Source organism: Porites lutea, chromosome 12 (assembly GCF_958299795.1).
Source record: "Porites lutea chromosome 12, jaPorLute2.1, whole genome shotgun sequence".
NCBI classification, from domain to species: domain Eukaryota; kingdom Metazoa; phylum Cnidaria; class Anthozoa; order Scleractinia; family Poritidae; genus Porites; species Porites lutea.
The window spans coordinates 1,944,540-1,962,056 of record NC_133212.1 but is presented as its reverse complement, the minus strand read 5'-3'; the positions used below and the strand labels follow the sequence as shown (position 1 = coordinate 1,962,056).

At 39.7% G+C, this 17,517-nt stretch overlaps 1 protein-coding gene and 1 long non-coding RNA gene across 2 annotated transcripts in view; one reads left to right on the top strand and one right to left on the bottom strand.

The window, feature by feature from the left end:
• The first annotated feature begins 4,851 nt into the window (after positions 1 to 4,851).
• Positions 4,852 to 17,517, top strand: part of LOC140922124 (uncharacterized) — a 45,006-nt gene continuing 32,340 nt past the window's right edge. Inside the window, exon 1 of the long non-coding RNA XR_012164077.1 lies at positions 4,852 to 5,052. This is a non-coding gene — a long non-coding RNA (uncharacterized lncRNA). The remainder of the gene's footprint in view (positions 5,053 to 17,517) is intronic.
• Positions 13,968 to 16,420, bottom strand: LOC140921722 (uncharacterized). The gene has a single exon (XM_073371733.1). The coding sequence runs from the start codon at positions 16,302 to 16,304 to the stop codon at positions 13,968 to 13,970; it is 2,337 nt and encodes a 778-aa protein (XP_073227834.1). The 5' UTR covers positions 16,305 to 16,420.

The window sequence follows — 17,517 nt, the reverse complement described above, 5'->3', positions numbered from 1 at the left end:
AAGCCTCTGGAGAAATTTAAGCACAGGTAGGCCCCCAAATTTTTTTAGGACAATCCTTTGCTTTGTAGCTTTAGTTTACAATTGATATTTTTTTTCAGAACAGCCATTTTATGGAAGTTATTCGACATTAGATTCTCCTACAAACACTGTAATTTCTCACACGTTTGCCTACTCGTCAAGATGGTGTCGAAAACCGTGACAAGGTCTATTCGACTTCATATATACTTTACAGAAAACTTAAAGACTCCTGAATTTACCGTTAAATTTGACCAAAAACTCGGTGGAAAGGACCGGACAGAAGGTAATTTGACAGATTAGACTTATTTCAGTTACAATTTGACTTTATATTTCGACGGACTCGATTTTAAGGGGTCTTAGTTTTCGTCATCTCAAAAAACTAAGAAGGGTCTTAGGGCTTGGTTTTCGTAACTACAAAAGACTAATTTATCTATTAATAATATATATGGTCCCCAATGGAAGACATTATGAATTATTTATTCACAGTATTATTTATTTATCAAGTCACCCGACTCAATATCCAATGTTAATGTCATCCACGCTGACAGCGTTGAAGATTTTAAACATTTTTGATATTGATTAAGCTGATTTGCACGAGCGTGGTTTCAGTTTACATTTCTATTTTCTTGCAGCTTTATATCTAAGCCGAAGTAGCTGTGGAAAGCAAAGGAATAGCTTAAAAGACAAATCATTTGTCATCTTTTCCATTGATGCACCGTTTTAAATGCATTATAAGATAAAAGAAAGGAACTCCAAGACAAGATAAGAGATACAAATAGTAAAGGACTCCACGACGCTTAATCAACCCACAACTACGTCAATTACCCGGAAAAGAAAGCGTGAAATAAATTATTTACCGACAAATTGCAAACGAAGGTACCTACACTTTGGCATATCATATAGTTTAGTAGAAATGAAACTAACCTGTAGAGAAATGAACGAGCAAAAGGCCAAAAAACACCCGGAAACAAAGAATCACTGTAAACGACACGTCTTCCGCCATTGCACTGAAGACGAAAGTGAGAACAATTTTGTGACGTCATTTGTTCCCGTCTGAGATTTCGCAAAGCACGTCACACTTCACGGGTTTTGAATTTCCGCGCTTTTGAAGAAAAAATTCAAACCCCCAGCATTCAAAGAGAAAGGGAAAATACCGTACGCCTTGGTTCAACAGTCTAGAAGATCAGGATAGCAGTCAATTTTGGAATGGAGGGCGCCGTTAAAGAACTAATGAATGATGCGTGGAAAATTTAGGAAGTTTTTGGAATATGATGAACTTGCGTCGTCCTCAGGCATCTGCATCGCAGTCGCTCTAAATCGTCTGTATATTACTGCGCTTTTCACAAACAAGCGAATTGTGAGGTTAATGGTTTAGACGAGTGCGTAGTAGGCTTTTGTACATTATGCTTTTGCTTCCCCACTAAAATGCTCCACCTTAATGCTCTATTTTTCCCACTAAAATGCCCGGTCTCCCCAAGAAAGTCACTAAATGCTCGGATAATGCTCATTATACAAACGGTGTTTTAAATTAATTTCAAAATTTATCACTCACAAAAACGTACAAGTGTTGCAAGTAACAACGACAACGTGTACAAGTTCATAAATACAGCCAAAAAAACAGCTGTATTAGGTTTTTTTGTGAGTTTTAGTTTTCATTTTCTTTAAAAACGCAGGAGCTCGTGGGGCATGGGCTCCTGAAAAAAGTTAATTTCTGTTTAATTTTCTCGGAAAAATTAATTTTCCGGGGAAAATGCCACTAAAATGCTCGAATAATGCTCAATGCTTTTGCCTCACTAAAATGCTCGAAAAAATGCTAGCATAATGTACAAAAGCCTAGTGCGTAGGCCGGCTCCAACGCAGGCTACAGCCCGGGGGGGGGGGGGTACTCCCATACATTACCTATACAGGTATGTGCCGCCCAAAGGGGTCGTGATTTTGAAGCTCCTGATTTAGAATGGGGTATCCATTTCAGAGGCGTTTTCTAGAACGGGGTATAATATTTCGAATGCACGAAAGCTCCACTTTTGTAAGCAGCCATTTGAAAGTATTCAAGGACAGATTGCTTTTAAAAATACGGTTCAATGCGTTAACAAGCAAACCGTTGTACTCTTATTGCACCCTAGAACGAAGTATAAAAAATTGGCCCATTTCTACAACGGGGTATCAGTTTTAGGGCGAATTCTAGAACGGGGTATCAATTTTAGGGCAAATTTTTTCTAGAACGGGGTGCCAATTTGGAGTCCCGGGCGGCACATACCCACCCAAAAAATACCCAAGTGCCCCCCCCCCCCCGGGGGCTACAGGCATCTGCCTCGGCGCTCGTTACCAACCGTCATAAACCCGGGAGCGGGGGGTACTTTCATACATTACCTATACGGGTATGTGCCGCCCAACGGGCCGTGATTTTGAAGTTCCTGATTTAGAACGGGGTATCCATTTCAGAGGCGTTTTCTAGAACGGGGTATAATATTTCGAACGCACGAAAGCTCCAGTTTTGTGAGCAGCCATTTGAAATTATTCAAGGACAGATTGCTTTTAAAAATACGGTTCAATTCGTTAACAAGCAAACTGTTGTACTCTTGTTGCACCCTAGAACAGAGTATAAAACATTGGCCCATTTCTAGAACGGGGTATCAGTTTTAGGGCGAATTCTAGAACGGGGTATAAAAAATTGGTCCATTTCCAGAACGGGGTATTAATTTTAGAGGAATTTTTTTTTTTAGAACGGGGTGCCAATTTGGAGTCCCGGGCGGCACATACCCACCCAAAAAATACCCAAGTGCTCCCCCCCGGGCCGTCAAACCAAACGCTTCAAAGGACTCCTAAGATAGGTTCTGTCGTTAATTTTAAAATGTGTCTCTTCACTCTTTGATCTATTGAATGAGAATTACATGGTTCATTTACCTGTCCCTTTATCATGTATGGTAGAAAACAAAATAAAGATTATTTCATTCTTTCACAAAGAATGAGCATTTACATATTAAATTACAATCAGCTTCTCACGCATGGCCTGAATTTCAGCTGGCCCCTCGAGTCGCATACTCCCTAAAGGGACGTCTGAATCAACGAGCTTAGCCGCTAATGCAGTCCAGTAAGATCAGGCTGGTGGATGAGTCACGATCAGGTGGGTCGGAAACATAAACCGTCAACAATTCTCTTAAAAAAAAGAGAGAAAGAAAGAATTGCTGGAGCGTACGCCCAAAATCATCACGATCGTTCTCAAAGTGTCACGACGACAGCACCGGCCTCTATGATGGTGCATGGCCTATCACCCGGGGGGGGGGGGTACTTTAGGAATTTCTGGGTGGAGATGTGTCGCTAGGACCCTGGAATCCTTAACCTATACCAGAGCTAGTTCAGCTGAATTTTGCTACCCTATGCTAGGGTAAACTCTCCAAATCCCCTCTATCCTAGAGTAGCTGTTTTCCAGAAACGACTGAGGTCACTAACACAGTCTAGCCAAAACAAAACCTTATACCACAATCCCTAGTCCGGATAAAATCTTCAACCAACTGATCAGTTTCCTGAAAAATAATACCCTATTGTAGACCCAAACGCTCTATTTATATACCCTAGAGTAAACTGCTTGAAAACCATACCCTTCACAGCGGCACATACCTATATATGGTAGTAGCCCCCCTCCCCCCGCCCCCTTGGGTTCGAAAAGGTCAAACACCATTTCTCCTTAACATCAACTAAATGAAGATTTTTTTTTTCATTTTTGTAACTGTCAGGGCAAAATGTTATTCCACTATGTTTGCCTTTTTTCATTCTTCACATTCTTATTTGATTATTTTGATTCTCAGAACTTACAGAGAAATTAATAGATACAACTAAGAAATGTGTCCTGGAAGGAACAACAGCCACCAGTATTAAACGCAGGGATTGTACACGGCTGACACGAAAATAGTAGACGGTTAACGCAAGCTGTTAAATGGATTCCATGTCCCTTTAAAAAGATAACGATAAGCGTGGAACAGTCGAGCAAAGCAAAACTTTAACGGTTAAGAAATTTTTTAACGAAAAGCGGAGAGCGTTAACGAACGGGCTGAACAAGATCCAAAAACACCCGTCTCAAAAGCCCGGTTAGAAGGTAAACTCTAACAGGGGAACATAAAATCAAATTTGTTTCCAATTATGAATTATACAGAAGTTTCATGAAAAACATACAGACTATATTTACATGGGAAAACTTGTATTACTAGGCAATACAGTAAACACCCACGTATAAGAACCTAGTGGATTAAGAACATCCTGGCAGAGATTTGGCATTTTACAGTGATTTTACTTGACCTGTGAAACAGAGAATAATAACCAGTACAAAATAGCTACAAGTAAACAAAAGAAGTGAATGGAATTAATGTATAATAGCGCGTAGTATTGACTCTTATACCAATTAAAAATGCAAGTTTTGTAATGTACAATTGTGAATATATACTGTACATTTAAGGACGAAACTCAAGTTTCTTTGTTTTTCTTGTAGTCAACAACTATATCTCTTTCACAGAAATTAAGAAACTACTTAAGAACCTACGTAGCCTAAATTGCCAATAAGTACCCCAAAATACAAATCCTAGTTTGCCAGACTTTAGAAAAGTAGGTTCTTATACGCGGGTGTAATACTGTATGTTTCAACATTCGTGTGAACAAGATGTTATTGGTCTAGCTCATGGATGGATTCTAGGCAACCAGTAATTTCAATGTTTTATCCTTTTTTGTTTAGCATCATGTGAACAAGTTGATGTAGGGGTGAGCTGGTACATTCTCGACAATCAGTTAAAGGCTTCTTCTGAACTGAATGCCAACACACCAGCAAAGAATGACCGACTGAACTTTGTAGCGGGATCATCATGGTGTGCGTCCACAAGTGACAGCAGTCCATATCTACAGGTTGACTTACGAATTCCTCATATCATCTGTGCTGTATCCACTCAGGGGAATTCCCAGGGGAGTCAGTGGGTGAAGTCTTACACCCTACAGTCATCTACAGATGGGACAACTTGGACAGGTTATGAAGAAAATGGACAAGTTAAGGTAGTTGAAGTTAAAGGGTACATTTACATTAATGGCCTGGCCCATTATTTTAAAAAGGAAAAATGCTTTTGTAGAGAGTTTTTTTTAAATAGAAAAAAAAAACATCTATGGAAGACGCTAGGGCAAGAAAGAAAGGTTTTCATTGCTTACCCTGCCACCCTGAAGTACTTCGATTAGATTGCTATTGAGAAAATACTACGAGACGAAGAATTCAAGAAGATGGACAAAAATGGACCTCTATGTAAACCACTCTTGTGATGGAGCATCCTATTAAAAGATTGTTATTATTATGGACAAAATGGACGAAATAGACAAAATATGTACAGTTGAACCTCTATGTGCGACCATCTCTCGTGAGCGACCATCTCCCATGCAATAAGCGACCCCCCATCCTAAACACCAAAACTTTCCCAGTCAAAGCCCTACAGTTAGAACTTCTAGAAAACGACCACCTCCTTAAAGCGACCGCGACCACTCTCTGGGCCTGAAAGTTTAAAGATTTTCTATTATGTTTAACCTCTTTTATTATATAGACACGAGTGTTTTACTGGAAAATATACCACTCGTAAAATTCATAAAAACTATATCCGGGACCCGAGTGGTTTATTTTCCATAATCTCACACGTGAGTTTATCGATGACGTAATTTCGGTCATTTCCTCTACTATTTTATCGATGTCTTTTTGTCTATATAATAAAAAGAACATTACATGGTGGCTTGAAGATATGAATTTTATTTTCTCCTGGCAAAAACAATATTTTACTCCCTCGCTGCGCTCGTTCGTAAAATATTGTTTTGCCACTCGAAAAAAAAAATTCATATCTTCGCGCAACCGTGTAATATCCTGTATGTAAGCGACCACTTGACGCATTCTCTGTGGGTAAAAGGAGCCTTTGACTGAAAGTTTATTCCCACGCGAGGTTTATCGAACTCCGCACAGCAGAACTCTGACTCTCCGTCTAGGGGGTAATTTTTGCATAATTTGCTTAATTAAAATTCCAAGAATTTTTAAAGTTAGAGTTGATTCTGCACACCTACAATAGCTGACAACAGCTAAAACCAGGAAGGTTTTACAAAATAGATGTTTTTGTTTCTGTTGTTGTTGTTTTCTACTTTTATTGCTTTATGTAAATTTGTCCGTGTACAAAGGCCGTATGCTTTAATTTGCCAGTTCTACTCGATTGACGAACGCGGATCGTAATCAATGATTACCTCTAGTTATTAGGGACTTTTAAGATCCGACGACGCGACGGCGACAAGAACGTCGCTTAAAAAGTTAATTTGCGTTCTTTCAGTCTTTTTACCGATTATTCCTACCCACTTACTTTGTCAATTGTAGGCAAACCCTCCTTAAGCTGAATTTCAAGGGACATATCTGTTCGGAAGACGATTTGAGATCTAGAATTTTCGGAACATTTGTTGTAAAATTTATTGCTTGCCTGCTTCTCCTAGGATTTTCGAACATCTAAAAAATGGTAAAATTGCCCATTTTCAACGGATTTTTACCCTAAAAAGGTCACCTAGAATTTTCGGGAGCCTTTTTTCTGGCTGAAATTTTCGAACAGGTAAGTTTTGATCCCTATAATTTTCGGATCACTAGACTTTCAGTTAGGAAATCCGAACAGATGAAAAATTTATAGGGGATAACAATATGCCCATATCCACCGTTTAAATACTAAAATACGTTTAACAATGCTATGTTTAAGTGGTTTTGAACTATATTCTCGTTGGGTGCCCCTGAAGGGGACCAAATTCAAGCTCAGAAAGAGAAATAAAATTTTGTCGTTGCTTGTTTACGTCCTCCGTAAAACGAGAAATTAGGCATTTTAACGTCGTGGTCGTGCAAAAACGGAAAAGAACTATGTACAAAAAAGTGTGATGCACGTGGGAAGTTGTTGTTGTGCTAATTAAACCATGCACAAAAGCTATCACGGGCGACTGCAAATTAGCCGCCCCTGTTAATTTTATCAGGGGCATCTCGGCCGGGAAACTGGACTCCGTTCGACTCGATTTCATTTCGGTAAGTGACAAACGCGGATCCGTAATCAATGATTACCTCTAGTCTAGCTATAGTGGTAACCAAAGCCGAGATAGAAAGACGAACAGCAATGACACCAGTATTAATTCACGTGAATATTACTATAATAAATGGAAATCTTTAATTGAGAAGAAGTTTGGTTGCTAACAGATATTAATTCAACTAGTAAGGTTATATAACATTAGACTTGCATTTCACTGTACTTTTGTAGCAAGACTGCAATACATTGTACAGTAATTTGTTGTGAAGTATCGTAATTCATTTTTTGTTCCTTATTGTTTATATATTTTTAGTATATTTAAAGGTAACTTTTGTTGTGCAAGTGTTGTTAGAGATTGAAATAAAAAACTGTATTAAAAGAAAAAAAAATCTAAGAAGATTCACCCAGACAAAAATGGTTTAAAGCAATGGACAAATGATCTACAATTGAAAGACTTGCTCTAAAATTACTAAACCTTTTCAGCTTTCATATTCATCAAGTAAATTACATGTAACTAAGTTCCCTCCTTGTGAAACCACTACGGGGGGGGGGGGGGGGGGGGGGTACTCCATTATAAGGGCTTAATGGGGACGTGCGGCCAGCCAGGGTATGTTTTTCGGGATTTTTGTCTTAAACAGGGTATCGAATTTATCATTTTTTGTCTTAATCAGGTTATCGATTTATCAATTTTTGTCTTAAACAGGATAAATGTCTTAAACAGGATATCAAAAATCGGAATTCTGTCTTAAACAGGTAGGAAAATCAGCGATATTTGTCTTAAACAGGGTCAGGGTATGAGGGGCCGCGCCGCGCCTCCCCACCCAGGGATATATCGAGTACCCCCCGGGGACCACTAGGGGTTCTGAGCTTCGTAGAGGGTAAATTAATATCAAGATTTCATCTGGTTTCCTTAGTAATCCTGACACCGTCTGCTTTCGTAAAGTGTTAAAGCAACCCTAGCCTTGAGTCGTAAATTGGTTACCCTTCTATTGTTCAGTGGAACTTTAATACTACTATTACAGGTGTTTAGGTGTTTTTAGGAAGGGCAAGATGAAAGAATAGAGGTGGGGATGATGTGGGGCATGGGGAAAGCGGGGGAGGGTTGGGCTACTTCAACTCCAAGAGCTTAACCCATTTTGTGCTGCATGAAGCACCTAAGAGTATAAATTGCTTCTCCCCTGTGAATGGAATGCTAGTCTGTTCAAAGGTTACCTTCGTCGCACTTATATATTGAGGTGGAAAAATGACAAGCGTGAAAAGGAGCAAAGTTTGATATCTAAGGCAGAAATGCCATGCCGGGTGAAGCTAATTGAATCCAGAAGCGGGGAGTGGGGAGTGTGAGGTTGATACCCCACTGGGTTCACAGGAAAGTCACTAAGAGCCAGGGACCAGGAATTTCCTAGCTATGTCCTACTACCAGTATGACCCCTGGCTACTTTCATAGGAAACAAAAGGAAAGCAAACTGAACCAATAGAATTTCCTAGCTGTTCAAATCCTTACCTATAATTTGCGTATATCTTGCAACTTAGTGACAGCCTTGGGTTTAATAAACTGAACGCTATCTTTATTTAAGAATTACCTCCAAAATGATAAGCTTTTTTGTTTTTTTGTTTTTGATTTGTTACCCAGACATTCAATGGAAACTTCGATCAGAACACAGTAGAAAAACAGATCTTGTTCAGTGCATTTGTTGCCAGATACTGCGTTTTGTTGTTGGGTCTTCACAAGGTGGAGCATGTTTACGAGTAGAAGTTTCTGGCATACCTAGAAGCAGAGGTTTGATATATTGCAGAAATTGTTCAGTTTTTAAGGAATATAGTTTTTTACCCAGTTGTGGAACCTTCCTCACTTCATTGACATATAATTTTTTTCTTTTTGTGACCACATCAGCTCTTGAACCATTATCTTGTTCTTTCTTTTCAAAAAAATCTTTTTAAAATACAGTCTTTGCAAGTAATTCACTGTATATGCCTTTCCCGTTGCTCCTTGCCACTAACGACATTTTGCAGGAAAGAGGTCTGCAATTTCACCGCTAAGATTCCATATTGATCATCATTATGTAGATTTGTCTCTGGAACCTAGTCAACAAACAGGGATTTGTCAAAGTAGTCATTGTATTCTTTTAGCTATTGTTTACGAATAGTAGAAAAAAGACAAAAGGTCACAAAGTTGTGCAGTAATTATAAATGCCATGAATTATCTAAAAAAGTCATTTTTCATGGAATATAACCTTCTTTATAAGAAGAATATGAGTTTTGCTGCTGCTCTTTCGCAGAAGAACTCAAAACTTTACGGTAATAGACTAGGAGAGACTTCACTCAGACTTTTGGGGCCATTGTGCAGATGTCTTTCCTGTGAAAAGGTCCCTTAGTGGCGAGGAATGAAGAGAGATGGCTAGTGTATTTGCAGGCTAGTTAGTAACCAACCTGTCAAAATTAAAAGGTTGAGATTTTGAATATTTACTGATCAAATACTTACCATTTTTTTATACTGCACTGCAGACACACTATATGTATAGCTGTACATGCATGTACTTTGAACATTAACATCAGTTGATTCAGAAAGGCCTTCCATACCTGCTCTGTAGCTGTGAAATCCAGGGTGCCCAGCATATGATTTCCATACAGAAGCTGAGATTTTCTAATTGCCCAAGAATGAAAGTAAGGACCCTGGAGTGGTCTCCAGGAGCTGAGGCCAAGAGCACAACCCTTCAACCCTGCTGCATTTATCTGTAATTTTTATTATTTGTTTTGGTTTTCAGTTCCGAGTAATATTGCCCTTGCCAAGGCTGCAAGTCAGTCAAGTTCATACAGTGATCGGATGTCCTACCCTGCTAGCAACGCAGTGGATGGAGATAGGGGTACTAACGTCGAAAAATGTACACACACTCTCCGAGAAAACACTGCTTGGTGGCGAGTAGACCTGAGGCAAGTAGAGCCTGTAGCTGAAGTAAATATAGTCAACAGAAACGTACGTGGAAACAGATTGAATGGAGCTGAGATAAGAGTGGGTAGGTAGTAATAATGCTGTAATCAGTTGCTTTACCTAGTTGTTCAAATTTGTTCCTTGTTCATTTTGAAATATTTCAATTAAAGTGTAATATGAGATTACTTTTCCATTGGCTTTTAAGTTAAGATTTCTTAGAAGAAAATTATGTGAACGTGATCTCTGTGTTTTGTAAAAGTGTATATCTATTTAGCATCGACATCATTTTCTTCCTACATAGTTACATTCATTTAAAGTCAAATTTCCACAGATTCTATTTGAGTGCTGAGCCAATATATAGAGTGTTTTCACATGACGTCACGGCGGCCATATTGGTGTCCCAAAACAATGAAACGGCGGCCATGTTAGTGTCCCAAACCAATCCTCTGGGAGTTGAACTCTTTTCTTATGCAAACGCTTTCATTTGTTCCAATAAATTTGTATATGTGCTGGCCACGTGAGTGAAAACACTCTATATATCAATGTAAAGGTTTTGCAAGTGAGATTGCAGCTCTCCCCTGATCTTGAAGAGAATGTCAACATCGTTTCTTTGTTACCTTTTCAACTATTATTGTACGTGAATTGTGTTCAAATACTGCAGTTAATGTTACCTCATATTATCTTTTATTCGCTTTGCAAGGAAATGAAACAGCAAATGGAGGAGCAAACAACCATCTTTGTGCAAATAACATACACATCCCAGACGGAGGTTCCAAGACATATTTCTGTAGTCCCAAAGCATATGGCAGATATTTGTACATCAGATTGCCTGGCCGTGATATGTGGTTGACGCTCTGCGAGGTTGAAGTTTATTCCTATCTTAAACCAAAAAGTAAGAGCGCTTTTCTTTCCTCCTGTTTATTTTGTAGGTATATGCATGATGCTTGTGTGTGTATCTTTTGGGATTTTTTGTCTTTTACTAAACAAGTAATCTGTTTTGAAAAATCGTTTTGTATTGTTCATATATAAAAAGTTTCTGTATTTTTTTTAATCAATCTGTTCATTTTTCTTTTGTGGTGTTTGCCTGATTTTATACAGTTATGTGATAAATCCTCCTTACCACGGGAATTCAGTTGGTAACAACAGTTTCAACGGTGTAAACTCCCAAAAAAATTAAGTTTACTAAGCTGCATTGTATTTTTCTGTCGTTTTACGTCATTCTTAATATTGTCCATGATAATCAGAAAACCCTGAGAAATATTAAAAGGGGCGTCCTTCGTGTATACTGTATTGTATCTGAGGCGGTATTCAGTGTGACTGAATAGGCCATTTGCACTAAGAGGCATGTGACATCGTTTTTATGAAAATGAAAGTTATATGATTTTGCCTTCGAAAAACGATTAGTGGGTCATATCTTAAACAAAATAATGGTGATTTGGTTTTTGAAACCCGCACCATTTTCTTAAAATGAATAAGTTCGTAAATGGTCACGTGACCAAAATGTGATTTTTAAAATTATGAATTACGTCTCTCTGAACACAAATTTTGCACTTAAACTTCAAGGAAAATGTTGAAAAGATGATGTGATAACGTTTACAGCACATCTAAGCGTAATTATGAAACGTTGAACGAGATATAAGCAAGAAGTAGTTTTGGCCGCCATGTTGGAGGGCAAGAGCAACATGGCGGCCAATATATATCATACTATTTTGCTGAAAAATCAAAGTGCCATAAAATATCTCCCATAAATGCGTTTCCTCTCAAATTTCGGGTGTAAGATACTTTTTGTATGCTCTAACAATTTTTGGCATCAGCAAGATTCCAACTCATTGTTTAAAGGCAGCATTGGTCACGTGACCTCTTAGTGCAAGTGGCCTATATCATTTGATTAAGTATGAGGAACTTCGCGCCCCTCTTGCCGCTAGTTTCTTGGTGAGTTGCGGACGTGTGCCAGCAGTCACCAAATGACATAGAATACAGAAGACTGAAAAGACACTGACAATACCCAAACCACAACAAGATTATAACTAACCTACAAAATATGTTTTGCAACACCAAGAAAAACTGTTTTTTCCGCCGCTGATCAGGAGTGTTGTCCTTGTCGCTCAGTGTTTGCGCGCTTTTTTGGTTTCGACTCAACATGGTTTTACTTTAAGTTCAGCTGATTGGTTCATTAGCTGAATTTGTCAGTGTCGTGTTTGGTGGGAGTATTAGCTTTGGTTTGAATTCATACGACACTCATTCGACAACAGCGGATAGGGTAAACTGAACAACCTTGCGTCGCTGTATATGAAAAACCAGCGGTCAATCTGAAGCGAGTATTGATTGAGCTTGTAAAGTCTCTAATGATCCTCTTGAGATTTCTAACACCTTCCATGACTACTTTTCTTGGGTCGGTGAAAACCTAGCGTCACGCGCACCACGTTCATCTCGCAATTTTACCGAATACTGGTCTCCTTATTATAATCCAAGCTCTTTCTTTTTTGATCCAGTTTCTCCAGCGGAGATTGAGCGTGAGATACTTTTGATCCCCAAAAATAAAACTTAAGGTCTCTACTCTTGTCCTATCCGTATTTTAACTGGTCCTAGATGCGTTATTTCGGGCCGAAAGTTGTTCCTGTGTACAAAAATGACGATAAGCCTGAGCCAGATAATTATCGTTCGATATAATTACTGTCTATTTTCAATCGGATATTTGAAAAATTAAAGTACCACCGCATCAAATCTTTTCGTGGTAAAAACGGTATTCTGTTTAAGTCACAGTATGGCTTCCGCGTGAAACATTCCACGCAACATGCCATTATTGATAGTGGTAATGTCAATCAAAACAATATGGACCAAAAATTTTTCACTTACGGGATCCTTTTAGACTTAAAAAAGGCCTTTGATAGCGTCGACCATTTAATCTTACTTCAAAAACTTAAAGGGGCTGTGTCACGCCAGTCCAGTTCATTTTGTTTAATTTTGCCAGTTACTCGCCCTCAATCGCTATGGAACAAAGAAATTACATGTAAATGACAAAATCGGAGATCCGAGACAAACAAATATGTTTCCTGAGCATTATTTTTTGAAGTTGCAAGCAGCAGGGATCAACTTTGAAAAACTGTTAGGCTGAACAGTTTTCAAAAAACCCTAATTTTAATCCGTTTCAATGTTCTTCGGTTTTGCCCATCCGTGGCATCTGCTGTTTCTGTTATGTTATTTTAACCTTCCTTTAAAGTTTTAAGCAGTTATTTTTATGTTTCTCTTAATTTAACGGGCATGTTTTAATTTCCTAATTTTGCTGAATTTCGTGATACAGCTCCTTTAATTCTTACGGCATCAGAGGAATTATCAATGACCGGTTTGCCTCATACCTTCTTGGTCGTTCGCAAGTAACTGAAGTACGTTTTAACTTATCTACCAAATGTATGAGCTCGTGGTTTCTCACAGGAGTCTGTGGTTGATCCACTGTTATTCTTTCGCCCCATGTAAGGTAATCCAAGAGAGTCTTGGATTCCGGATTCCACGCTGTGGATTCCGGATTCCATAAGTGGCTGGATTCCAGATTTCAAAATTCTATTTTCTGGTTTTCAACGTTTCCTTTGTACTTTGTTTTCACCAAAAAAGCTTGTTCTTTTATTACCCGAAGTGTACATTGTCTTATATAAAATATAAGTATAAAATATAATTCTTGGCCTTACCCGAGAGGACTATGAATATAGGAGCGGTTTCTGAAGTCCACTGAGTCCACATCGTTGAAGAAATACTAACGAGGAAGGGCTATTCTTATTTTAATAATAACAACGGCGTCAACAATAACAAAAGAGGTACACATTGCCAAAATCAGTGCTTTTCAGGTTCAAACATAATTCGTCTCCGAATTGTTTAATTGCCACACAGAAATGTAAAACTTCAGTTACAGCTTACCAACAAATAGCGTAAAGATAGTCCAATTACTATACTACAAGCTACGCAGGCAACGGAAACGTTTATCTCAGAATAAACCGTGTCGTTCTCCGTCCTGATAAACTAACTCCCGGCAGTCTTATCGGGAGGGATACTTCCCCCTCATCCTCTGCAGTTGGTGGTGCAGTTTCATTCTCATTGTCATCATCGTCACCGTAGTCCCCATTAGCAATTCGACAGAGCCTGTTATCCTCCTCTGTTGTTAAAATGATGTCTGATCCATCGGAAGAAAAGTCGAGTACTCGGGTTAGAATGCACTTGGGGGAATTCCCATTACAGACATCACCGGAGGTGTATGTTAGTGAATCACTTGTTTGGTTTAGCCACTTTAGGGATACTCTTTGCTGCACAAAATTTCCACCATTCACTTCTATTTGTACATCCTCTAGAAGAACTGCTAACCAGAAGGGTGAGATCTCTCTTCTACGGTTGTGTCTTACTGCCAATATGTCGTCTTTCTGGTAAATGGTTTGCACCCGTACAGCCGTACTCCGCAATGCCACATTAGCATCCAAAACTTGGCAGGCTGTTGTTACGTCTTCGCTTTTCTCTAACGAGGCTGTGATGGTAGTGGGACACATACTAAGGGCATAAGGAAGGGTGCCAGTTAGCTCTTTCGTTTTTGTGCGGACATTTTCCTGTCTTACGCCTCTTCCATACTCCTTAGCAAATTCTCGCATCACAGTTTCTCGCCTTGTGTCTTCTTCTTTGCTACCTGTTCCTTCAGTGATTGCTGACAGCTTGTTTGGTCGCGTCTTGATGTTTGGGGGTTCACCTTTGATAATTTTCTCCGGATAATATGAATTGGGCCCAGTGAAATATGAGAAATCCTTCTGGTAAATGCGCAGCATATCGTCTTCCACGCAGCGCGCTCTTCTGTAAGCGTAGTTAGCCACTGTAGGCATGTCGTGGTCTGCTCGCATTCCTTTGAAATAGCATTCCACGCCCAAAGTTGTCATACTTTCGAAACAGATCCTGTCCAGAAGGTGACTATGCCCAATCTCCGTTAGCGTGTTGGTAAGGCTGGTCAGCGATTCTAGCACTATGAGGAAGGACTGTCGGGTGCATCGAGGTATGGTCATGTCGGGACCGTTGGTATTTCGCTTGCCCGTCCTCTCCAGGGCTTCCTGTTCGTGGTTAGAGAGAAATGCAACCAACTCATCGACAGATTTCACATAATCTTCAAATGTACGTGGTAGGTCTTCTTCTTTGGCTTTCTTGTCGAGTCGGAACACGTTTGCATATTGGGCCATCTTACTTTGCAGGGGGATCAGTCCCTTTGCTGACGTCAACATTCTTATTGCTACGTTACCGGTATCGCATACGAAAACAGTGTTTCGATATACGCATAAAGCAGTAGGCTTGTTCCATCGACTTTGGACACCATCACGATGGCCTGCAGTTTCTCCACACACTTTTGTTAGGGTTTCTTTACCCCCAAGCATCTCTTCTTCCTTCAAACTGAACAGTGCGTGTTCTTTGCTGGAGGACAAGAACACGGTTCCACCATCTGTCACTGCAATACCCATGAAGCCTGGAATATTCGAAATTGTTCTCAGTTTCAATCGTCCTCTCACTTGACAAAGATGAATACATGAACCATTCCCGTCTCCAACTAACAAGTATTGCTCGTCACGTGTTAAGGCTAATGAAGTTAATAAACTAGATCGATCAAAACAAAACAATTCATTTAACTGGCCGACGCAGTTAGTTTCCTCATCGTCTATAACACCAGAAATTGAAAAAATCTTGCCAAGACCAACGTCTGACACAAACAGTTCAACGCTACCCTTTGCAGACGCACATATGGCAAATGGTGACACCAGATCCGGTACATTACCTTCAGAAATAAGGGAAAGATCGTGTACATGGACTTTACGGATACGTCTACCGGCGCAATCTTCTTCCTCACTTTGGCTTTCTTCGGCGCTCCCTTGTACAATCTGGGAAGCGTGACAGAAAAGCGTTCGCAAATTGACTACTCTAACTCTTCCGTTTCCTTGGTCACAAACGTACAGCTTCCCGCTCTCTTTCACCGCAATACCAGCTGGGTTTCTAAATCTGGCCTTGTTGCCATATCCATTAGTGTGCCCGGGCTCACCACCACCAGCGATTAATGTGACATTTGCTGGACAGTGCATGTCAACCATGAAGACTGCATGGAGACGTCTATCGGTAATAAACAGCCTGCTATGCTTTGGGGAGAATGCCAATCCTACCGGGTAGCTTAAAAGAGAGGCCCCGTTCTTTTTCCAGTGCTTGAATTCCAGTTCTGGAACTAATGTTGTGCTCACTCTTTCATCTGGAATGGAATCTTGAATCGCTTTCCGGTGAATCTCCACTGCTGTTTCTACATCCATCCGATCTTTGTTTCGAACTGCTTTCAATGAAACTGATTTCTTGATGTCTTCGTATTCTCTACGTAGCACCAAAAGCAGCCTTACATTCACTAGGTATCCATCAATGTCAATCCAATGCCAAAACTGTGCAGAACGTACTGACTTGATGTTGTGTGGGCAGTCAGGAATAGGGACTTGGTAGGGGTACTTCGCCCTGTCTGCTAGCATGGAATTCATAAAGCTCTTTTGCTTGGGATCGCAGTCAGTGGCCCAAACCAGTAGGAACAGTCTTGTGCATACTTTATCTTCTCTCATGCACAAACTACAAGGGCGAAGAAGACCTTTTCAAGCAATTTCCGGAGCTCTACGGTGAAGTAAATTCGATAATTTACTTTGGATTCACATTGGTATGTTCGTTTCATTGATCAAATGCTCTATTTAATTAGCATGTCTGTAAATGGTATGGAAACGCTGTCACCTTCGAATATAATTTTGATCACAGAAACGCTTCAGTAAGTGTTCGCACAACCACCGCTTTTTGAGCAGAAAACACGAATAGAACAAACAACGACAACTCCACAGACCTTGAACTTTTCTTTTCTTTCTCTGCTTTTCTCTCTTTCTTTCTTGGACTCCTGTACATAAATTTGCAAGATAGTTAGCTCATAATTCTGAACATGATAGAAACAGACAGATATAGCTGCTCGAAGTTTTAGATTACTGTTTCACACATTCTGATCTATTCAAAACCACGCCGCCAAAACATTTCCATCACAAAGTCACAAACACCGAATTTATAGACGTACGTACCTTTCCGACTCATGCTTTTTCTCTTGCTTCCCCATGCTGACAAAGATTGATAACGATCGATTGAGAAAAAAATTCAAAGTGATCTCTCGAGATGTCTGATTTCGACTGATTGAATCTGGACTGAATGAAAGACACCACGTCGACACCACGTGCAGCATGTCATTCTTTGAGTGACACTGATGACATGTGCCTGAAAGAAGCCAGTAACTGCAACCACCGCGACTACTGATACTACGGCCAAGAATAAGGATACTTTATATTATTATTCTTTTGACGTTACCTGAAATCCAAAAATTAGTTCCAATTGCGCCCAAACAGGAAAAGAATCTAAACCTCCGACTCCAAAAGCGCAACGGGGAAAAAGGTCCAAAGGCCCGGTCGAAAGGGTGTCTTATAAAGAGCGATAATATACAGTAATATGAAT